At 49.1% G+C, this 22,610-nt stretch overlaps 2 protein-coding genes and 2 pseudogenes across 2 annotated transcripts; 3 read left to right on the top strand and 1 right to left on the bottom strand.

Annotated features, from left to right (window-relative positions):
• The first annotated feature begins 86 nt into the window (after positions 1–86).
• On the top strand, positions 87–1,623 carry LOC115599746 (annotated as a pseudogene).
• Positions 1,624–5,224: 3,601 nt separating this feature from the next.
• Positions 5,225–6,198, bottom strand: LOC115599745 (feather keratin Cos1-2-like). Its single transcript, XM_030465762.1, has 3 exons — positions 6,150–6,198; positions 5,688–5,776; positions 5,225–5,536 (listed from the first exon to the last, which is right to left on the bottom strand). The coding sequence occupies exons 1-3, from the start codon at positions 6,196–6,198 to the stop codon at positions 5,225–5,227; spliced, it is 450 nt and encodes a 149-aa protein (XP_030321622.1).
• A 137-nt stretch (positions 6,199–6,335) lies between these two features.
• On the top strand, positions 6,336–7,873 carry LOC115599744 (annotated as a pseudogene).
• A 2,882-nt stretch (positions 7,874–10,755) lies between these two features.
• Positions 10,756–21,699, top strand: GTSF1 (gametocyte specific factor 1). Its single transcript, XM_030465950.1, has 7 exons — positions 10,756–10,947; positions 13,552–13,649; positions 15,584–15,710; positions 16,293–16,379; positions 16,828–16,888; positions 17,819–17,907; positions 19,953–21,699. Coding segments are annotated over exons 1-7 (486 nt in total). The 5' UTR covers positions 10,756–10,925; the 3' UTR covers positions 19,955–21,699.
• The last annotated feature ends 911 nt before the right edge of the window (positions 21,700–22,610 follow it).

Below are 22,610 nucleotides of genomic sequence, written 5' to 3'. Positions count from 1 at the left end.
CTCCTTTCTCTCGGGAAACATTTGCCAGCCTGCCAAGAGTATACAGGGTTGGCATTAGTGAACCAAATCCCACCAGGCAATGAACCATGCAAATCATACGTAGGTCAAGAAGGTCTCCCAGGTAGGTCAGCAGGAAAATCAGTGCTTAGGCAAAGGTAACCACAAAGTCTGAACAACCACAATTCTCCCTGCCTGACCCCACAGGAGAGTTTCTGAGCAGCCTTACAGCCCTTCTCTGCATCTGCTTGACCAGCTCCACGTCTGCCCTCTGCTTCAGAGCGCAGAGCTGGACACCCTGCTCCAGCTGGGGCCTCACCAGCCTGGAGTAGAGAGGCAGGATCCCCTCCCTCCACCTCCTGACCACTCTGCTCTAAAAGTGTCCCAGCACACGTCTGGCTTTCTGCTCCGTGAGCACAGGTTGCCAGCTCATGTTCAGCTTTTCATCCACCAGTTTCCTTGAGCCCTTCTCCAGAGGGCTGCTCTCAGTCCCTCATTCCCATCTGGAACTGAGACCAGGGACTGCCCTGACCCAGGGACAGTGTTTTTCATTGGCCCTTCTTGAACCTCATGAGTTTTACATGGGCCTGCTTTTAGATCTGGTAGAGCTGAGACCAGAGCTGGCAGATACTGTGTCTAGCTTATGGTTCCGTGGTATGAGATAGGCACAGCCATACAGGTGTGGATCAGCAAAGGGCTACAGAGGTGATGAAGTGCCTGGAGGTCCTGAGGCAGGAGAGGCAGGCATTGGTGGGAGGTTGTGAGCACATCCCTTCAAGAGGATGGATTTCCCCAGACCCATGCTCCTGCCTTCCAAGGCTCCTGCCTTACCATGAGCACATTGTCTGACTCTGCTGATAGGTTCCTAAGTGAGAAATCCTTGGGCCACTCATTGAAAAACTTCAAAGAAGCCTCTGAGGCAAAATGGTCATGTCAGAAATGGGGAAAAGAAATGACAGCACAGAAGAATAACAAAACACCACCTGTGGCATTAGGGAGGATCTTTGGGTTGGTGTGGAGGTGAGTGTGCAGGAAAATCACTGCCCGCGTGCAGTGACTGTGGGCCTGGGGCAGTGCAGGAGCAGTATAAAAGCGGGCCCTGCTCCTCACTCTCTCATCCACTCCTCTCTCCTCCATCTCCCTGGGAACAAGGTGAGTCTCAAGCTCCTTCTCCTCTGCGCTGAGGAGAAGGAGAAAGCCGTGGAACACTCCTTGTCTTTCTTCCCATGGGTGTGCTGGCAGGCTGCTCCTCACCCAGCCCTCCTCATGCTCTGCTCCCCCTGCCCTCTCTCCCAGGTGCACCTCCAGCCCTAGGACATGTCCTGCTACACCCCGTGCCTGCCCTGCGGCCAGTCCTGCGGCCCGACCCCGCTGGCCAACAGCTGCAATGAGCCCTGTGTCAGGCAGTGCCAGGACTCCACCGTCGTCATCCAGCCCTCCCCCGTGGTGGTGACCCTGCCCGGACCCATCCTCAGCTCCTTCCCGCAGAACACCGCCGTGGGCTCCTCCACCTCCGCTGCCGTTGGCAGCATCCTCAGCTCTCAGGGAGTGCCCATCAACTCCGGGGGCTTTGGCCTCGGGGCCTTTGGCAGCGGCTACTGCGGCAGCAGGTGCCTGCCCTGCTAAACCTGCTGCAGGTGGCCCTGGGGAAGGCCCCCCGGGACCCACAAGATGCTTCTGGACTGGGGACACAGCATTGGGCCGTTGCTTTCAGAGGCGATGAGCAACCCCAGCCCCCCCTTGCAAAAGGACGGGGCCAGCCTGGGCTCTGCCAAAGCACGGCCCGTGCCTGCCTTTGCCCTCTTCCATCCACTCTCTCCTTTCCCTCCCGTGCCCTTCTTCTCTGGGGCTCCCCTGGGCTCTCAGCAACACAAAGCCAGACCAGGGAGGACCTGCTGGCCCTGCTCCCGCTGTGGGGCAGGCAGGCAGGCAGGCAGGCAGGCAGATGGACACCTGCCAGGATCTCTGCCACTGCTGTGTTGCACAGACTCCTTTCTGCCCCTGGTGATCCCTGCACTGGGGCCTCCACTCACACTGACCTTGTTTCCTTCTTTTCACTCAATAAAGTTCTGTTGCATCCCAGCCCATGTCTCTTTGTCATCCTTAACTGTGCAGAGCCTTTCCAAGACAGTGAAAGACAGACATGGGTCTCAGGGGTGGATCTGGGAAGAGGTTGTTAGGGACTGTTGTGCAGTGATCATTAACACAGGCTTCTTACTCATGCAGTGCGTGATCCTCTGCTTTCTAAATGTCTCTCTCTATCCGTATCCGGGGAGAATATTTTTTGACATAGTTCACTGACTATAGCTGCTTTAGGGAGGTTTTTAAGTCTCCCAAGAAAGCACTCTTTTCTCCATTCTATGAGTTCCATTCTCCTCCCAAACCTGGCCACCAACAGCTGATATTACTTCACTTGGTAATGCTTGGGTGCTTTTGTATGAGTTCTTTCTGGCATTAGAGCAATTTCCTAGATACCATCAGGTGAGAGCTGAGCATAGTGGAATAATTTCTACCCTTGTTCTCCTAGTTACAGCCCAGGATGTTGGTGATGGTCATAGGTGACCAGGAACAGTGCTGGGAGTTGCAGCTGTTTTGATGTGGTTACTGCAAAGTCACCTTTTCATGGCCCTGCTTTTGGGATGCTGTTTTTTCAAGGGTGGAAGCAGGTGTGCAGAGACCATGTCAGCCTCTGATCAGGGTGTTGTGCAAACACCTATCATTGTGCCCAGCTGGGTCCTGCTGTAGCTCACCTGCTCCCCTTTGTCAGCTGAAACCTCTCTGAAGCATTTCCTTTTGGTCTCCACACTGCTTTGGAGAGCCCCTGCACTCTCCTTTGAGGCACTCAGCCAGCCCTTGCTGCCTCTCTTCCTGCCTTGAGTCTCTCCCTGCCTTCCTCTCTCCAGAAACTTTTCAGGAAACTCTGGGCACAGGCAGGGAAGGAGCAAGATGAGGAGAACACTCACTGCCAGGAATCCTCTGCTATGTGTTGAGCAGTGCTAAGCACCCACCAGCTCTTCTCTCCATCCACGGCCCCATTCAGATGGGAGGAGAACCAGAGAAAGCAAGACAGTGAAAGAAAAGCTTTTGGGTCAAAAGTTGGATACTCTAAGAAGGGAAGGGACAGAAGAGAAAAACCACAGATGCTGCAAAAGCAATCACCCACCACCTTGCATCAGCAGAACAACACGAAGCCCTCCTCTGAAGAATGGCTACTTTGGAAAGACTGAAAACACAGTTTTATTGCTGAGCATGATGCCAAAGGGTGTGGAGTAGCCCTTTGGTCGATTCATGTCAGATGTCCTGGGGGTGTCCCCTGCCAGCTTCTTGCCCACCCTTATCCTCCACTTCAGGGGTGCAGAGTAAGAGAGAGAGAGAGAGAGAGAGACAGCACTATGCAAGCACTGGGCAGTAATAGCTAAAGTTTTGGGGTAATACCTGCATTATTGTAGGCCTCTCCTCTCACATTCTCTCCTCTCACATTCAATCTTCTCACATTCTCTCCTCCCCTGTCCTCTCCTCTCACACGCTCTCCTCTCACATCCTGTCATCTTCTCCCTGGAGCTTTTCAGGCTGCTGCCCCTCCAGCACTTTCCACACCCCAGCTCCTCACAGTCACCATGCCAGGTGCAGAACCCCGCTCCCGGCTCAGGGCAGTCCTCAATCTCAGCGCAGACTGGAGGATACAGAGCTGAGAGCAGATCTGCAGAGAAGGACTTGGAGATGCTGGAGGTTGCAACACGTGAGCTGCCAACGCCTGCTCACAGCCCACAAAGCCAATAGTTCCCTGGGCTGCAAGGAAGGAAACGGCCAGCAGGTCAAGGCAGGGGATTCTCTGCTTCTCGTCTGCTCTCATTAGGACCCACCTGGAGCACCGGGTCCAGTCTGGGGTCCCAGTAACAATATGTCATGGGCCTGTTAGAGCAGCTCCAGAGAACTCACACAGGAATTATCAGAGCTCTGCAGCACTATCCTACAGAGAACTGATGAGAGAGTTGGGGATACTCAGCTTGGGGAAGGAAAGGTCCTGTGGAGACCTTATTGCAGTCTTATAATACATACACAAGACTGGTAAGGAAGTTGAAGAGGGACTTCATCAAAGCCTGTAGTTACAGGTGAAGAAGCAACAGTTTTCAACTCAAACAAAATATCTTGGTCAAAATGAAAGAAATTAGCTGCAGTGAGAGTGGACAGTCACTAGAATAGGCTGCCCTGAGAAGGGTGGGATTTCCTGTTCTTTGAAGTCCTCAAGGTCAGGTTTGTTAGAACTTTGAGTAACAATATAGTAAAAGATTTCCCTGTCCATGGCAAGGGGGATGGACTAGATGATCTCCAAAGCTCACATCCAATCCTACCCATAATATGGTTGCATGATAATAAGGTCCACAGGAAGTCAGCCCCTTGAACTGTGTTCCTCCTTTGTCAGAAAACTCTGGTAAGAAATGCTTTTCCTAGCATCTCCTGGGAAGATACCGCCGACATTTCACCATCCCACATTCCTCCTGACTGCTTCCATCACAGAGTTGGGCTTACTAAGTGAGAAGAAAACATGTAGACAATAAGGTGGCTGTAGTGATGGAACGAGGTCAGGTAACTCTATTGAGATTCAAAATTGGCAGAAAAATTCAGAAACCAGAGGGTCACTTCTACAAAGGGCTGAGCATAATCAACTCAATCTTATGCTACCAGTTACTGCAGAACCCTCCCCCCAAAATGGCCTCCAGAACAACCCCTAGGAAACATCTGTCTCCACGAGCACCTTGGGAGAGCATCTGCAGGGGAAAGGATGACAAAGAAACATGGACTGTGATGCAACAGAACTTTATTGAGTGAAAAGAAGGAAATGAGTAGCATTTATTGGAGGACCCAAAGTAAGGAATCACCAGGGGCAGAGATCCTGGCAGGTGTCCATCTGCCTGCCTGCCTGCCTGCCTGCCTGCCCCACAGCGGGAGCAGGGCCAGCAGGTCCTCCCTGGTCTGGCTTTGTGTTGCTGAGAGCCCAGGGGAGCCCCAGAGAAGAAGGGCACGGGAGGGAAAGGAGAGAGTGGATGGAAGAGGGCAAAGGCAGGCACGGGCCGTGCTTTGGCAGAGCCCAGGCTGGCCCCGTCCTTTTGCAAGGGGGGCTGGGGTTGCTCATCGCCTCTGAAAGCAACGGCCCAATGCTGTGTCCCCAGTCCAGAAGCATCTTGTGGGTCCCGGGGGGCCTTCCCCAGGGCCACCTGCAGCAGGTTTAGCAGGGCAGGCACCTGCTGCCGCAGTAGCCGCTGCCAAAGGCCCCGAGGCCAAAGCCCCCGGAGTTGATGGGCACTCCCTGAGAGCTGAGGATGCTGCCAACGGCAGCGGAGGTGGAGGAGCCCACGGCGGTGTTCTGCGGGAAGGAGCTGAGGATGGGTCCGGGCAGGGTCACAATCACAGCAGGAGGCTCAATGGCAACAGTGGAGCTCTGGCACTGCCTGACACAGGGCTCATTGCAGCTGTTGGCCAGCGGGGTCGGGCCGCAGGACTGGCCGCAGGGCAGGCACGGGGTGTAGCAGGACATGTCCTAGGGCTGGAGGTGCACCTGGGAGAGAGGGCAGGGGGAGCAGAGCATGAGGAGGGCTGGGTGAGGAGCAGCCTGCCAGCACACCCATGGAAAGAAAGACAAGGAGTGTTCCACGGCTTTCTCCTTCTCCTCAGCGCAGAGGAGAAGGAGCTTGAGACTCACCTTGTTCCCAGGGAGATGGAGGAGAGAGGAGTGGATGAGAGAGTGAGGAGCAGGGCCCGCTTTTATACTGCTCCTGCACTGCCCCAGGCCCACAGTCGCTGCACGCGGGCAGTGATTTTCCTGCACACTCACCTCCACACCAACCCAAAGATCCTCCCTAATGCCACAGGTAGTATTTTAATTTCCATCAACGCTGTCATTTCATTTCCTCGTTTCTGACATGCTTTCTCTACCTGCAGGATCCTTTCATCTCCAGGGATATGAAGGCAAAGGATATTCAGTTCACAATACAGACAGAAGTTGCCCTCAACGTGCTGAAGGGGTCCCATGCTGGCAGGTGATGTCTGCTTTGGGCAGTCAAGTGTGATTGGTTGCAGCTTCCTTTTCAGGAAGTGACGCAGCTCTTCCGTGTACTGCAAACTTCAGCCAAGAACCCAGAGTTGCCTCTTACTGAAGGATGTCTCACACACTTCCCTCTCCTCCCTCACTATCTGTTGCATCTCTGGGCAGCCAGACTGTTCCAATGGTTTCAGCTGTCTTTTTCTTGATGCTCCTTTCTCTCGGGAAAACATTTGCCAGCCTGCCAAGAGTATACAGGGTTGGCATTAGTGAACCAAATCCCACCAGGCAATGAACCATGCAAATCATACGTAGGTCAAGAAGGTCTCCCAGGTAGGTCAGCAGGAAAATCAGTGCTTAGGCAAAGGTAACCACAAAGTCTGAACAACCACAATTCTCCCTGCCTGACCCCACAGGAGAGTTTCTGAGCAGCCTTACAGCCCTTCTCTGCATCTGCTTGACCAGCTCCACGTCTGCCCTCTGCTTCAGAGCGCAGAGCTGGACACCCTGCTCCAGCTGGGGCCTCACCAGCCTGGAGTAGAGAGGCAGGATCCCCTCCCTCCACCTCCTGACCACTCTGCTCTAAAAGTGTCCCAGCACACGTCTGGCTTTCTGCTCCGTGAGCACAGGTTGCCAGCTCATGTTCAGCTTTTTCATCCACCAGTTTCCTTGAGCCCTTCTCCAGAGGGCTGCTCTCAGTCCCTCATTCCCATCTGGAACTGAGACCAGGGACTGCCCTGACCCAGGGACAGTGTTTTTCATTGGCCCTTCTTGAACCTCATGAGTTTTACATGGGCCTGCTTTTAGATCTGGTAGAGCTGAGACCAGAGCTGGCAGATACTGTGTCTAGCTTATGGTTCCGTGGTATGAGATAGGCACAGCCATACAGGTGTGGATCAGCAAAGGGCTACAGAGGTGATGAAGTGCCTGGAGGTCCTGAGGCAGGAGAGGCAGGCATTGGTGGGAGGTTGTGAGCACATCCCTTCAAGAGGATGGATTTCCCCAGACCCATGCTCCTGCCTTCCAAGGCTCCTGCCTTACCATGAGCACATTGTCTGACTCTGCTGATAGGTTCCTAAGTGAGAAATCCTTGGGCCACTCATTGAAAAACTTCAAAGAAGCCTCTGAGGCAAAATGGTCATGTCAGAAATGGGGAAAAGAAATGACAGCACAGAAGAATAACAAAACACCACCTGTGGCATTAGGGAGGATCTTTGGGTTGGTGTGGAGGTGAGTGTGCAGGAAAATCACTGCCCGCGTGCAGCGACTGTGGGCCTGGGGCAGTGCAGGAGCAGTATAAAAGCGGGCCCTGCTCCTCACTCTCTCATCCACTCCTCTCTCCTCCATCTCCCTGGGAACAAGGTGAGTCTCAAGCTCCTTCTCCTCTGCGCTGAGGAGAAGGAGAAAGCCGTGGAACACTCCTTGTCTTTCTTCCCATGGGTGTGCTGGCAGGCTGCTCCTCACCCAGCCCTCCTCATGCTCTGCTCCCCCTGCCCTCTCTCCCAGGTGCACCTCCAGCCCTAGGACATGTCCTGCTACACCCCGTGCCTGCCCTGCGGCCAGTCCTGCGGCCCGACCCCGCTGGCCAACAGCTGCAATGAGCCCTGTGTCAGGCAGTGCCAGGACTCCACCGTCGTCATCCAGCCCTCCCCTGTGGTGGTGACCCTGCCCGGACCCATCCTCAGCTCCTTCCCGCAGAACACCGCCGTGGGCTCCTCCACCTCCGCTGCTGTTGGCAGCATCCTCAGCTCTCAGGGAGTGCCCATCAACTCTGGGGGCTTTGGCCTCGGGGCCTTTGGCAGCGGCTACTGCGGCAGCAGGTGCCTGCCCTGCTAAACCTGCTGCAGGTGGCCCTGGGGAAGGCCCCCCGGGACCCACAAGATGCTTCTGGACTGGGGACACAGCATTGGGCCGTTGCTTTCAGAGGCGATGAGCAACCCCAGCCCCCCTTGCAAAAGGACGGGGCCAGCCTGGGCTCTGCCAAAGCACGGCCCGTGCCTGCCTTTGCCCTCTTCCATCCACTCTCTCCTTTCCCTCCCGTGCCCTTCTTCTCTGGGGCTCCCCTGGGCTCTCAGCAACACAAAGCCAGACCAGGGAGGACCTGCTGGCCCTGCTCCCGCTGTGGGGCAGGCAGGCAGGCAGGCAGATGGACACCTGCCAGGATCTCTGCCACCGCTGTGTTGCACAGACTCCTTTCTGCCCCTGGTGATCCCTGCACTGGGGCCTCCACTCACACTGACCTTGTTTCCTTCTTTTCACTCAATAAACTTCTGTTGCATCCCAGCCCATGTCTCTTTGTCATCCTTCCCCCAGCAGATGATTTTCCAAGTTGACCAAGGAGACATCTGTTGCTAAGCATTTTTTCTGGGAGTGATTTTTTGAGCGTGGTTTTGCAGTGATTTGTGACCGTTCTTCTTTTGGCCAGGGTACAATTTATTTTTCTTTTTCTCATTCAACCTTCAGCTAAGAATCTTCTAAGTAGCTGCATTTGCTGTACTTAACAGCAATTTTCTCAGTCACTCTATGCTTCTAGGATAGATACCACTCTATAGCTACTGCTAGAGAATGGTCCACAGAACCAGGGGCACTGCTCACTTATAAGGAACATCTTATGCTCCAGAAAGGGAATAAAGTGGTCACACTTGCTACTCTCCTTTAGGGAGGAGAAGAGCACAGAGGTGACCAAACATGACCAAACGTAGTATTCCATCCCAAACATCTCATATTTTTTATAACTTTATGGGCTGCCCTGCAGCCTTGGTGGTGACATGAGCATTTCTGGAGGCAAGGGGGTAGTAACGTGGTATCATTTTTTTGTGTATCTCTATATACTAAATATTTTTTCTTTCTTCATCACTACTGTTCCATTAAAGCTGTGTAGTTTAGTTTCCAGCCTATCAGCCTCTCTCCTTTATTTTCTCTCCTTTCTCTGCCTGCAAGGGGGATTAATAGAGACAGAGGGGATAGAAAGTAAACAGTGGCTTCAATTTGGCTTGGGAGCATCACCAGCAGTGACTCCTTCAGCAGGACTTACAGATTCTCCTGCTGTAAGAGATGCTTATCAGGCTCTAACACTGCAGGACAGTGGCAGGAGACTTTCCAGTGCCTAAAAGGAGCAAGGGTGAGGATGAGTCTCAACTGAAAATCTTCCTCCAGGCTTGCAAATTCACAAGCACAGAAGAACAAGAGAACACCCCATGCCAGTCCTGGGAGAAAAAACAGTTTGTTTGGGGCAGTGATGAGACCCCTTGATTGTCCAGGATTCCCAGAGAGATTACATAGTGACCCTCTGTGTCAGGAGTGGGCAGCATATAGGAGCCACTGAAGGCTTTTCTGGATGTCTTCAGCTGATGAGTCAGTCTTAAATTCACCTGAGCTAGCTGCACATGTGTCTCTCAGAGAGGGACTTTCCACCTCAGAGCCCCACTGGAGCCACTGAAAGCTCATGGCAGAGTTGCAGCCTTGGAAACTACACTTCTCTAGAAGTGCTTTGTGAGCAGCATCAACGTCACTGTAGTGGATGGAAATGGATGAGATCCACAGCCATGTTGTGATGCTATTGCCCTGTTTTTACCAAGAAACTTCACAGTGGAGTCATATAATCAGAGAGTCACAGAGTCACGGAAGGGTTCTAAAAGCCATGTCTACCTGGTGGCACTGTGGGACATAGCTTAGTGGTAGCTTTGGCAGTGCTGGGTTACCAGTTGGACTTGATCACAGAATCAGTTATTATGGCTGGAAAAGACTTCAATGATCACCACATCCAACCATCAACATCCCCCCAAAATAATAAATAAAATAAAATAAAATAAAATAAAATAAAATAAAATAAAATAAAATAAAATAAAATAAAATAAAATAAAATAAAATAAAATAAAATAAATACATCCCCATGCTCACCAGAGCATGTCCTGAAGTGCCATATCTACATGTTCCTGAAGTCCCTCCAGGGCTGGTGACTCCACCACCTCCCTGGGCAGCCCCTTCAGCACCCGACTGCTCTCTCAGGACAGAAATTCTTCCTCAGGTCTAATCCAAACCTCCTCTAGGACCACTTTAGGCCATTTCCCCTAATCCTATCATTCCCCTAATCCTATCATTGTTCACTGAAGAGGCAGCACCCACCTCCCTCCCCCTCCTTTCAAGGAGTTGTAAAGATCAAGGTCTCCCTTCATGCCTCCTCTTCTCCAAACTACAGAGTCCGGTTTTCTTCAGGCTCTCCCCACCAGGACCTGTTCTCCAGACCCTTCAGCAGCTTGGTTGATGATCTTAAAAGCCTTTTCCAAACACAACGGGTGAAGAGGAGGCTCAGGGGAGACCTCATCACTCTAAAACTCCCTGAAAGGAGGTTGGAGCCAGGGGAGAGTCGGTCTCTGCTCCCAGGCAGCTCTCAGTAAGACAAGAGGCCATGGGCTTAAGCTCTGCCAGGGAAGGTTTATGTTGGATATTGGGAAGGAATTCTTTACAGAGAGGGTGATCAGACATTGGCATGGGCTGCCCAGAGAGGTGCTGGATTCTTCGTCTCTGGAGGTTGTTAAGAAAAGACTGAATGTGGCACTCAGTGGCATGGGCTGGGAACCACGGGGGTAATGGATCAAAGGCTGGAGTTGATGCCCTCTGACGTCCTTTCCCACCCGGATCATTCCCTGATCCTACCAATAACCCCCCGGCTACGCAGCTCTAAGATGGCGCCCGGCAAAGGCCCAGCCCGCGCGTTGCCCCGGCAACCGCTGCAGGGCGGGAGGGGCGGTGCGGGGGCGGTTGCCGGCAGAGGCCCCGCGGTCACAAAGAGCCCCGGGTAACGCTTGAGACTCGCGGATCCTCAGCCTCGGGTAACACCTGGAACCCGCGGATCTTCAGCCTCGGCCCCGCGCAGCCCTTCTCTGCCATGGAGTTGGACGATGACTTCGGTGAGGCTCGGGCTGGGGTGTCGTGGGGGGGAGGCAGCCCCGGCCCCATCAGGTGCTCTGTGTCCGAGCCAGGCAGGTTGCGGGTTACTTTAACTGTGCCGGTGTTGTGCGTGGTTACCACGCCAGGCCTGTTTCTGCTGGGGATGGGGTCTGGATTACTTGGATGAAATCTCAAGAAAGTAATGTAATGGTGTTAGAGCATTGCTGCGGCCTGTGGGTGGGTTTGTGTCTGTGGCAGGGCCAGGGATCGGCATTGCTGCGGTGCCCCCAGGGTCTTCCTCATTAACACAGCTGCACTCTGTACCCCATCGAGGGGTTTCCTCCTCCCCTGGAAGCAGTCTTTGTCTACTTGCTTTCACTGCTAATGCACTTGAGCCATTTCACAGAGAGAAGCTATTTCTGGTTGCTATTCCAGGGGCAGCTGAAAAGGTACAAAGCTTCGTTTTCAGCTGCTCTAATAACCTGAACTGGCTAATGAAGGTGAGAGGTGCTCACGGGGGCTGATGGAGAGAGCTCCCTGCTGTGGCTCTTGGGACACCTGAACGCCAAGGTATGTGTAAGAGCAGGGGATGTGATGGCAGGGGAGAGACTAAACATCAGCAGGCCATACCTAGATCTGTTCAAGCTGCTGTGTAGCTAGAATGTGCTAAAAGCCTGAGCACAAAGAGTGGCAGAGCAGAAGGGATGAAGGAAACCTGGTATGGCTACTTGGCATGTACTCCTCAGGCAGACCTGCAGGCAGAAGAACCACAGAATGTTAGAGGTTGGAAGGGAATTCTAGAGGCAGAACCTCCAGACCTGCCACAGGAGGATCACCCGGGGCAGGCCACAGAGAAACCCATCCAGATGGGTTTGGAAAGTCTCCACAGAACTCCACAACCTCTCAGGGCAGCCTGTGCCAGTGCTCTCTCACAGTAAAGAAGTTTCACCTCATGTTGAGGTGGAAATTCCTGTTTGAGCTTAAAGCCATTATTCCTTTGTCCTGTTGCTGGGCACCACTGAAAGGGTTGGACTTGGTGATCTCAGAGGTCCTTTCCAGCCCAGCTGATTCTTTGATTCTGTGAAAAGAGATTGGCTTCATCCTCTTGACACACACCCCTCAGATATTTATATGTTCATAAAATCCCCTCTCGGTATTCTTTTCTCAAGGCTGAACAGCCCCAGGTCTCTCAGTCTTTCTTCATGAGAGAAATGCTCAAGTCCCTTAATCATCCTTGTAGCTCTCCATTGGACTCTCTCCAGTAGATCTGTCTTTCTTGAACTGGGGAGCCCAAAATTGGATAGAGTATTTTAGGTGAGTAGGGGGGGAAGGGAGGAGAACCTCCCTGGATCTTCCGGACACGCTTTTCCTGATGCCTCCAGGACACCATTGACCCTCTAGGACACCAGGGCACATTGCTGACCCATGGAGAATTTACTGTCCACCAGAACTCCAGGGGCTTTTTCCGTGGAGCTGCATTCCAGAAGGACATCCCCCAGTCTGTCCTAGTGGTTGGGATTATTCCTACCCAGATGCAGGACCCTACACTTGTCCTTATTGAACTTTATGGGGTTCACCTTTGCCCAGCTGTCCAGCCTCTCCAGATCCCCCTGGAGAGCAGCAGAGCCTTCTGGTGTCTCAGCCATTCCTCCCATGTCCTCAGCAAAACTGCTGAGGGTACACTCCATCCCCTCACCCAGGTTGTTGATGAAGAGATTGAACAGAACTGGAACCAGTACTCATCTCTTGGGAGCACCACTGGCCACAGGGCTCCAACTTGACTCTTTGCCCCTGATCACAACCTCTGGACTCTGTTGTGGAGCCAATTATCAATCCACCTCACAGTCCAGTTGTCTGTCTCACATTTTTTGAGTTTTGCTATGGGAGAGGAGACCCAAGTTTCCTTTTAAGGCGCCTTACTTCCTTATTTAGAATATGGAAATGTGTTTTTAAATTAAATATATCAATATTTATATTTTAATATCTCTTATCTATAGGTAGATAAAAATTATATCATGTATGTATGCACTTATGTAGCTTCACTGATATGTGCCTAGATTGTTAGGTGTTTTAGCTGGATTAGTAAGTCCTGAGCTTCTAAATAAGTGTGACTTCTAAATAATTATGACTTGTGAAAAAATTCACTTAGAAGTCATGTTCACCATGGGAGGCACGCTGACTTGTCTGGCATTTTTCCTTTAGCAGATCACTAGATTGTAGATTGCTGTGGATGAGAAGATTTGGCTCAGACTGGGGATGCTCCTGAGGGCACTGGTGGGAGTGGCATCATCCCACTGATTCTAACCTGAAAAGTTCTTATTTCCTCATTCACTTTGAGTAAAAGTGATTATCTACCTGATATGGTCACTTAAAGGGTTATGCTCAGTGCTACTGATTGTTCTCTGTCAGTTTTGACTAACATCCCACTCACTACAAACTTCAAAATTAATTTAGTTATACAAATCAGGTGCCTGCCTTAATTAGTGGTTTCAAACTAAGAGTAACTGGTTTAACCCAGGTCACAGTCCTGGTGTGGTGGTATGTTTTTTCCCCCCCTCACTATATTAATGATGCCAAATCTTGCCTAGCTATTTATTTTTCTTTCTGTTTTTCCATTCTATCAGATGCTTTGGACCCAGAAAGATTAATACAGTGCCCATATAACAAGCATCACCAGATCCGAGCCTGTCGGTTCCCCTACCATGTGGTAAAGTGTAAGAAGGTAAGCTGGCCTGCCAGGCAACACCAATGAGAGTAATTCTGTGTGGGGAAATACAGCACCTGTGTTCTCTTGTATTTTCAGGCAAATAACCTTCCATAGCCTTCATTTCATATAACTGTTTAGTGATAACTTCAAGCACATGTTAATTCACCCAAGATGAGGCACAGGTTCTTCACGTTAAGGTCAGGTCTCTTCCAGCAGCTCACATGGAGGTCAGATGTATTTTTCCACTTCAAGTTGAAGAGTTCAGTCTGAATTATATGCACCCCCTCTGACTGGTCAGAGTGGAGGTGTTGTGATGTTGCAATTAATTCTTTAAGTGCTGGAACTGCAGCTGCTTAGCAGAGGGGGAAGTGTTGGTTTGTTTTGCATGTAATATTCAATGTGCCTCTGGCAGAAACTGCACTTCCAGAGCTCAGCACATTTGGAAGTGCAATTTTTCATCCAGAATTTGAGTACAAATCACTTAGAAGGAAGCATTCCTTCCTCTCTTCTCCTCTGTTGTCCTCATGGGTTGTTTGTTTGCATCTGATTGAGCTTTTGGTTTTTGCTGAGATCTTTCCAAATGGATTATTCCTCTTGAAGTTGGGCAGTATGTTTTTTAAATTATGTAGCACAGCTGTGCCTTCTAGTACTTAACACAAGTCATTTTGATGGAACTAGTGCCTTAAAAAAACATTAAGAAACAGGTGAAGATGGTGAGAAGAGCTAAGTTCCAAATACTTCCATTTTTCCAACATTCAAAAGAGCTGAAATTTTCTTTGTTGACCCCCTGCAAATTTTTCCAAGAGAGTGCAAATGAGCCAGGTGAACAGTGTTGGCAAATAAACTTTTAACAATGATGGGATTGTCTTTGTGTTTCCTAACTGGTGGCCAGATGGTTTTGGGAAGCTTATCTCCTGAGGCAGATGAGGTGAGATAGTGATCACCAGTCAATCAGAGAAAGTTGGTGTCAGTAGGTAATTAGCAAAAGACAGTTTAGGGGATTATCTCTTATCTTATCTCTTACCAAGCTTATCTTTCTTGCTTGGTAGTTTGTTGAATTCTCTTTGCACAATCTGTGTATAAAATCCAATTTAAATGCTTCCACCTTGCTCAGCTTCCCATTCCCTTGTGCACAATGCAGCCCTGCCACACAAATGGGGACACTGCAAGCAGAGGATGTTGAATGCTCTCAGCTTGAGCTGTGCGTGGTGTTGAGAAGCTTCGGCTGTGTGCCGGGAATAGCTTGCTCAGGGTAGCTGAAGCACATGGACCCTGGCTGCATGGGCTTGGTAACAACTCCCTCACAGCAGCATCTGTACAAAATACATCTGCTCCTGGCTCAGGTGCAGTGTGAGCCTTGTGCTGTGCCCACTGGAGGACATTTGGTTTGCAGGGGTGGACTGTGGAGGAATGTGCTGCAGTGATAGCTGAGTGCTGCCAGGAGAAACTGTTTCAGTGAAATTTTACTTGAATAGTAACCCTGTAGCACCAAAATATGCTAGTGGGATTCCAACTCCCACCCTGTTCTAAAAGATTTAAGGAATTTCTCTGCCCTTGTTCCTGCTTATTTAAAAAAAACCTAACTGAATGGGTTAGATTTGCTTATCATCTCTACCCTATTGTTTTTTTAAACAGTTTTATCTGTGCTGCAAACAATGCACCCATTGTTGCAGAGAATTGCAGGGAGTTTAGCTGAGGGCATGTTTCATTTTGTTCAGCTCAAGGGTGGCTCAGTTTCTCAGTGAATTATATTTTGAAGAACAGCCATGTTACTTTCCCCTTGCATTTTTAGTGCGTGTACAATATATTGCTATTCCTTTACTCTAAAGAACATCACAAATATCAAAACTTTTATATCAACACAAACTTTGGTGTTTTTTTCTATGAGTTAGCAAGAGATAAATCAACTGGAGAGATGTGCCACATGATTTTGGTTTTCCCTTGCCTAGAGCTACCCTGAAGTTGCAAAGGAGTTGGCCACATGTCCCTTCAATGCTCGCCACCTGGTTCCTCGAGCTGACCTCTGTGATCACTTAACCAAGTGCAATGACAGAGGGTTCATTGAGCAAGATATAGGTAAGATAACCACTGTGCTCTGAGATGCTTGTCCATCAGAGTAACCAAAACGTGGGAGTTCTCCAGGGCAAACTTAGGGGCTCACTCCCACCAAGAGATGGGGCAGCTCCTCCTCCAGGCTGCTCTGCTGCTGAACTTGATTCATCTGCCATGCAACAGAGATTTCAGTCTCTTGCCCAGTGAGACAAGGTGAGATGGAGGCTCTCCAAAACCTCCAGAATATTTAGGAATGTATCCTGTGCTATGGAGTTTCTTCAACATTCCCCGCACTGGCTCTTTAACTACTGCCACACTATGGAGCAGACACTGTTTTCTGGCATTTTAAGTTGCAGCAAGGCTAGAGGTGATGCCTGTGTTCATGTAAGCAGGTTTCCTCTTAACTTGAGCATTTCTGCTGCAAAGTCCTGGGTAGTGGAGTCACAGAATCACAGAATTGTCTTGTCTGGAAAACACCTTCAAGATTATCAGTGCTGTTCCATAGAAACAGAAAAAAAAGCTGTTTCACAGCTTGATCCAAAGCATTTAAATGTCTCTGAAGCAGAACTGATGGTTAATCACTTTTTTTTTTTTTTTCTCCTGAAGTGAATCAGTCCAGTGACTTCCAGAGAAAGCAGATGAATGCAGTGAGCACCTGGCAGGCACCTCCATGTGATGAAGACTGGGAAAAAGGTGAGGAACTTCACTGTGTCACACCTCTGCCTTCTCTCTGGCCCTGTCCTTCAGTTCCACCTGGGACAGTGTTTGCTCAGAGATGTTCATGTAGGCCTCACTGGTAGGACACCTTGCTATGCTCATTCCAAAAACATTCGTCTCACCCAGGATGGTTTTATGATTATGGAGACAATTCAGCATGCTTGGTGGAATCAGCATGGAGATACATTTCCAAGCATTCACTCCTTCCCATATAAGCTTTTGTACCTTAATGTGCAATGACAACAATGGGAACATTAACTTTTATGTTCTTCATTTAAATAAAGAAGAATCAGACACATTCATCATTAGATCAACCTCTGCTCCCTCTTGATCATGTAGAAACATGACAGAGATATTCCTGATCTCATGGGGTGGTCACTGGAGTTTCTTCCTTCTGAGCTACAACATCCATTTCCTTTTGCAGATTCATTGGAGCATTCAGAGCCTCCTTTTATTTGGGGTGTGACCAGTTCTGACAGCAAAAGGTAATGAATGCAAGTCTGATTCCTTGAAAGGATGTTTTGTGTAGAGCAGTATTGCAGCCTGCTCTGAACCCAGCCTTGATGGCTGGAGATGGGCTGGCTTGGCTGCTGTACAGACCCTGCTCATAACAGGAACATTATTAGAGTGCTGGGGCAGTGTTACTTCTTGCTCATACAACTCTGCTGTGCAGAGAAGGAAGCCCAAGGAACACAGATACTCTCTGCTCTTGTCCACACGTGGCAGGGTGCTCTTCCTGCCCATGACCTATGTTCTGTTCTTGCTGGAGGTCTGGCAGTGTGCAGGGAGAAGGATTCTGAGGTATTATGCTGACTTTGGAAATGTGGCCAGGTGCCTCCTCTGAAGGTTTTCCAAACAGTTTCTGAACTTCTGTGGAGCTAATGGTTAGTTGGCAGCCCCTTGCTACCTCCTTAGGCTTGGTGGATGTGCTGGCATTGGGTTCCTGTGTTAGCAGAAATTTTACCATCTTTCCCTTTGCAAAGTGTAATCACAGTTTGGGGCTGGGGGGGGAGGAACATCCAGCTACAGTCTGGATGGAGCTGACCTGCAGATCAGGGCTGCATGCTGGATCCAAGAGGCAGTGATACCACTTGAGCTGCCAAAGAATGTTTTAAGGTCCATCTGCACCCTCATGCAGGAACAGTCCTGCACCTGGCAGCTCTGCAGTTCTCTCTGAGCTCAGCCATGATACACTTCTCCTTCATACCAACAGTGGCATTTGGTTTCACTTGTAACACTTTTTGGAAGACTTCCTCATGCTCAAAGCCTCTATCTCTTCTAAGCACCATCGAGTGCCACCTCCAAGTGGCAAAGCACCATCCCCTTGTGTCCCTGTGCTCCTCCAAAGCCCCTCCTATCAAAGTGCATAAGTTTGAGCAAATGTGCTTGTCAGAAGTTAATTTTAAGTTTTTCAGTTCCAGTGCCACCTCTGAAGAAAAGAACTGTTTGCCTGCAAGGGTTCGTGCCCCCGAGTTCTTACCCTTTGCTGTATCATGGAAGGGCTGTAAGTACTGTCTGTGGCTTCTGGAGGTGGTGACAGATGGGAAATCTTTGGCTGCAGCAGAGCTTTGTGGCCACTGCTGCATGGACAGGAGGGGCAGTACAGAACACCTGCCTCCTTGAGAGCAGCTTCTGAGGTTATCTAATGCTTACATCATTCCGTGTATCCTTTATTTGAAGCATCCTCCATATTCCTGATTGCTGTGGTCCAGTTTAAGCATCCCTTGCTCCTCGCTTTGGCACTCTCTAAACAAGTTCTTCCACACTATCTGCACTAACCCCTTACACCCCCCACTTAAACAGAATTATTTCCTCCCTTTGTGCCACTCTGTTCACTGTCAGATGCATCTACATCAGAGCTGTTGAAGCCAGCACTACCAGGAGCAATAGAATCTCAGACTACATCTGGAGGTGGGAAGGGAGGGAAGAAGGGAGCTTCCTTGCTGTAGTGTCTCGTGCTGAAATCATAGATCTTTATTTGCCAGTTAGCAGCAAAGCAAAAGCTTTGAGGAAATAATAGAATCGTGGAGTCATTAAGGTTGGAAAAGATCTCTAGGATCACAAAGTCCAACGATCAACCCTAGACCACTGTACCCACTGAACCATATCCCCAGCTGCCATGTCTGTCTGTGTTTTAAATCCCTCTAGGGATGGTGACTGCAGCATTACCCTGGGCAACCTGTTCCAATGCTTGACCTCACTCAGTAATTGTTCCTAATACACAATCTGAACCTTCCCTGGTGCAACTTAAGGTCATGTCAGGGTTTAACACTGGCCTGGCAATGAAACCAAATAACAGATGCTCTATTAATCCCTCTGTCTTCCTTGATAAAGAAAGAAGAGAGGATAAGGGAGAGAGACTTATGGGTTGGAAACTAAACTACACAGCTTTAATAAAACAGTAATGATGAAAAGGAAAAAATTACTAAATATATTCAACTATAAAGGAAAATTGATACCATGCTCCTCCCCCCCTCCCCCCAACAACTCTCACGTCACCACCCAGGCTGCAGGGCAGCCCTGGGAAAGTCCAGGCTGGACTCCTGGGGTCAGCAGCCGGCGGGAGCTGGAGGCAGAACACACAGATCCAGGCTGGCACGGATCAGGACCACAGGCAGAGGAATGGATGGAATCCTCCCAGGATGCCGAAGCAAACAGGGAGAGGCAAAGAAAGAGAAGCAGGAAGGGGAGGAAGGGTTTAGACCCTCGTGATCCCTCAAATTTATACTGAGTATGATGTCTATGGGATGGAATACTCTGGTCAGTTTTGGTCATTTATCTTGTCTGGTCCTCCCCAAAGGAGGGCTTCAGGTGTGACCTCTTCACTCCTCTCCTTCCAAAGGGCAAAAGGTTCCTCAGAACTGAGCAGTGTCCTTGGTTCTGCACACCAGGCTCTGGCTGTAACTATAAACATGGAGTGTTATCAGTCCTAGAAGCAAACACTGCCTGAGAGACTTGCTGTTAATTTCAGCAAGTGCAGCTACATACAAGAGACTTAGCTGAAAGAAAAGTAAAAGACAAACTGCTATCTTTATCCTGGCCCAAACCAGGACAGGTCATTTCCTCTCCTATATCACTTTTGACTTGGGAGACACACACACACCCCCTCCCCCATCATGCCAACCTCTTTTCAGGTTATTGTAGATGGTGAGAAGGTTTCTCCTTGGCCTTCTCTACTCCAGACTAAACAGTCCCACTTCTCGCAGCCTCTCCTCATAATTTCCATTTAGAGCAACTAAACCCAATACTCTGGGGTTTGCAGATACGGCTTCTGCACAAGCCAGTGACTGTGCAGCTGCAACAGGGCCGGGCTGAATCTGCCAAACCAAATTGTGTCACTTGTAGATGGGTGTTGTTGCCAAGGTGATAAGTGCTACTCCAGCAGTGGTCACTCTTAGAGTGGTCACTCTTAGAGTAATAGAGGAAATTTTTCTGGTTTTCTGTATCTTGTGTTAAAAATGTGTCTTGCCCTTTTCAGCATTTTGAGTACTAGTGCCTCTTCCCCCTGGCAGTTCATTCCCTCTTGCTATTAAATGGTTCTCTTCCTAGGATCCTGGAGCTCCTGTGGATGGCACATATTTCCTGGACCTGATGGGAGGACTCTGTAAACTCAAGAGTTGTTTCTGCAACACTTGGAGTTTTAAAACAATCCTTGGTTGTAAAATTTTTCTCCCCAAGTGTTTGTCTCATTAAATAACCTTCATTTGGTGATCTTTGTTACTACTACTGAGTAAATGGGCTGATAAATTTACACGACAGCAGCTTAGAAATCTCTCCTTCAGCAGCAGTGGGAAGGTAACAGGAAAAACAGAGGGACTGTCAAAGGTTGGGTCACTTGTCCAATGGTTTGAAGTTACATTTGCTCAAGTGATTTGGAAACAGCTGCAGAACTCTTGTGAATTAGTGATCGGTTTTGAGTGGCAGGGTGGGAAGGGGGTGGACATAAGTAGAGGAGGTAGGGTCTGAGTTGGTTACTACTCACAGAAGTGATGCTGGGAAACAGAACAGCTTGGGGAGTGCTGCACATACCACTAAAATCTTGTCACTAAGCTTGATGCTTTACAGCAAGTGTGTGCATTTGGAAAAGAGCCTCCTTCAGAGTTGTCCAGATATGATGGTTTTGTGCTGGCTGCAAACAAAGGATGCAATTATGTTTAGGGTGGAGGGGAGGAAATGCCCTGCAAAAATGGCAGATTTGTGGGAACTCAGGCCTTGGTGGAGCAGGAGCTGTTCTGGTCCCATTTCAGCAGAAGTCAGAAACAGAGAACAGTCATTTTCAGGAATTTCTCCCTTGCAGCATGAGCGTGTCCCTTGCCTCTGCAAAGCCACACCACATGTTTTACTGTTTTCAGGATTATATGGTGTCCAGAGTGCTTTCTGTGGAACTTTTTCTGGACATCTGTGAGAACATCTGGTTGGTTGCTGGGAAGGTGCAGAAAAGTTACGACCACAGCTCTCTCTGTAATAAAATCTGTCACTTGTGAGGTCGTATTTGAGGGCCTCTTACAGCCCAGAGAGCAGAGTCAGTTCTGAGATTTTCTTCAGCCTGTAAAGAGGCAGAGGCTTCCTACTGCATAGTGTGTCATTAATATCACCTGGACCAGCCCAGTGTTTTTATGTGCATGAATTTTTTGCTTTTAAACTTTTCAGGATCTTTGAGTTTGCTCACACTGTGCATGTAAAGTGGACAGTATGGGTTTGAAAGTATGTTTTAATTTACAGACATACATCTTTCAAAGCATCTTGATTCCACCTTTCTGGCTTCAAGCCTTAAGCCTTAACTTTCCCTCCTGAGTGATGCTTCAAGCCATACAATAATGGGGAATCCTTTCTGAATTCCTTACAAAGTACATAATACCAAACAGGTGAAGTTTAACAAGTACTCTTAAGTATTTGTCTCATTTCCATTAGAGTTTTGTAGGTTTCTAACACTTCAACTGTTGTTTGTTGAGGAGCTGAGGGGGGTGGGAGGATAACAGGAATGGTTTAAATCACCAAAAATATATATTTGGGACTGTGTTTAATGTTTGGATCAAGCAGTATACTAAAAATTAATGCAAAGTACAAAATAAGATCTTAATACACAAAGAATTAAGAAACCAGGCATGATGTTTGTCTAGAAAGAAGTTTGACTTTTACATTTTGCAAAAAACGTTCTTCAAAGTACTGAATTTTCACTGTTTATTCCTGCCAATGTTCCCTGGTGTACGTTGGCTGACGTGGGCAGAGCGAGCATGATTTCAATTTTGGTTCTATCAACGTTCTTGTTGGCAATTGAGAATAAAAAGGTTATGAATACTTCTGAAAGTGTTTATGTTTCTGAAAGACATCTGTACAGTCTTGTTCTGTTGAATATGCTTACACAGTAAGCCCTTCATTCAACCTTCATTTGATTGTTTTTGTCACTTTGAATGAAAGTGGTGACAAGTGTCAGCTGTTGGATTGTTTCTGGTTTGACTGCAGAAGCTTATTTGCAGGATTCCCAGGCCAGAACATTATAATTTTACTGATGCTAAAATTTAGCCTCATTATCCTGAGCTCATTTAGCTGCAAGACTGGCAGAACCTGGTGCAATAAGTACCTGGGTTTTGTTGGGTCTCACTGCTTCTCTGCACTGCGGAGGAGGGGAGCTCTGGGTGCACCTACACCCAAGGGGTACAGGAGAGGTCATGGTTGTGACTTCAAAACATCACCAGGCCATAGTAATCAGGGGGTGGGGAGGCCACAAGGAGTGAGTTTGTCTTGGAGGGTGGGTGCAGCAAGCACTTGTCAGAGCTCTGAAATCTGAAATCCCAAATTCTTCTGGGCAGGATCCTCAAGCACGTCCTGCACATGCTACTGCCTGTGAAGAGAAAGAAACCCATAATTTTTCTGTTCCCTGCAGGGATTTGGGGATGCAAGACTTAGAGGCTGGAAGGATGTAACACACAAAGATAACCCTCCTCCAGCATTATGACTTTTTAAATAAAAGTGTCACCTGTCATGGGGTTATTGGAACGAAGCTCCCCCTGGTTGTTGTGTATTTACCACAGGACAGGGAATATTGCTTATAGGATGCCAGCCTACTCCAGGACTTGAACACAGCTCTCACTCTGCTCACAGACACACATTCCTATGATAAATCTTCAGTGTCCCTTGTGTTGGGCAGGCTGGGAGGTGCTGGAGCCTTCACCCCCTCTCTTGCCAGGAGAAGCTGATGGGATGCAG

The sequence above is a fragment of the Calypte anna genome, chromosome 27 (assembly GCF_003957555.1).
Source record: "Calypte anna isolate BGI_N300 chromosome 27, bCalAnn1_v1.p, whole genome shotgun sequence".
In the NCBI taxonomy this organism is placed as follows: Eukaryota; Metazoa; Chordata; class Aves; order Apodiformes; family Trochilidae; genus Calypte; species Calypte anna.
Note: the sequence above shows the minus strand (reverse complement) of the source record. Positions and strands in the feature narration are given on the sequence as shown.

Excerpts from the sequence above, each read along its gene's own strand:
- LOC115599745 (XM_030465762.1), bottom strand. The coding sequence starts at position 6,198 with ATGCAACAGATAGTGAGGGAGGAGAGGGAAGTGTGTGAGACATCCTTC. Across the intron at positions 5,777-6,149 it reads AGTGTGTGAGACATCCTTCA|TGCAGGAGCAGTATAAAAGC; the intron begins GTAAGAGGCAAC and ends GGCCTGGGGCAG. Across the intron at positions 5,537-5,687 it reads GGGAACAAGGTGAGTCTCAA|GACATGTCCTGCTACACCCC; the intron begins GCTCCTTCTCCT and ends CTCCAGCCCTAG.
- GTSF1 (XM_030465950.1), top strand. The coding sequence starts at position 10,926 with ATGGAGTTGGACGATGACTTCG. Across the intron at positions 15,711-16,292 it reads GTTCATTGAGCAAGATATAG|TGAATCAGTCCAGTGACTTC; the intron begins GTAAGATAACCA and ends TTTCTCCTGAAG. Across the intron at positions 16,889-17,818 it reads ACCAGTTCTGACAGCAAAAG|TTCCAGTGCCACCTCTGAAG; the intron begins GTAATGAATGCA and ends TAAGTTTTTCAG.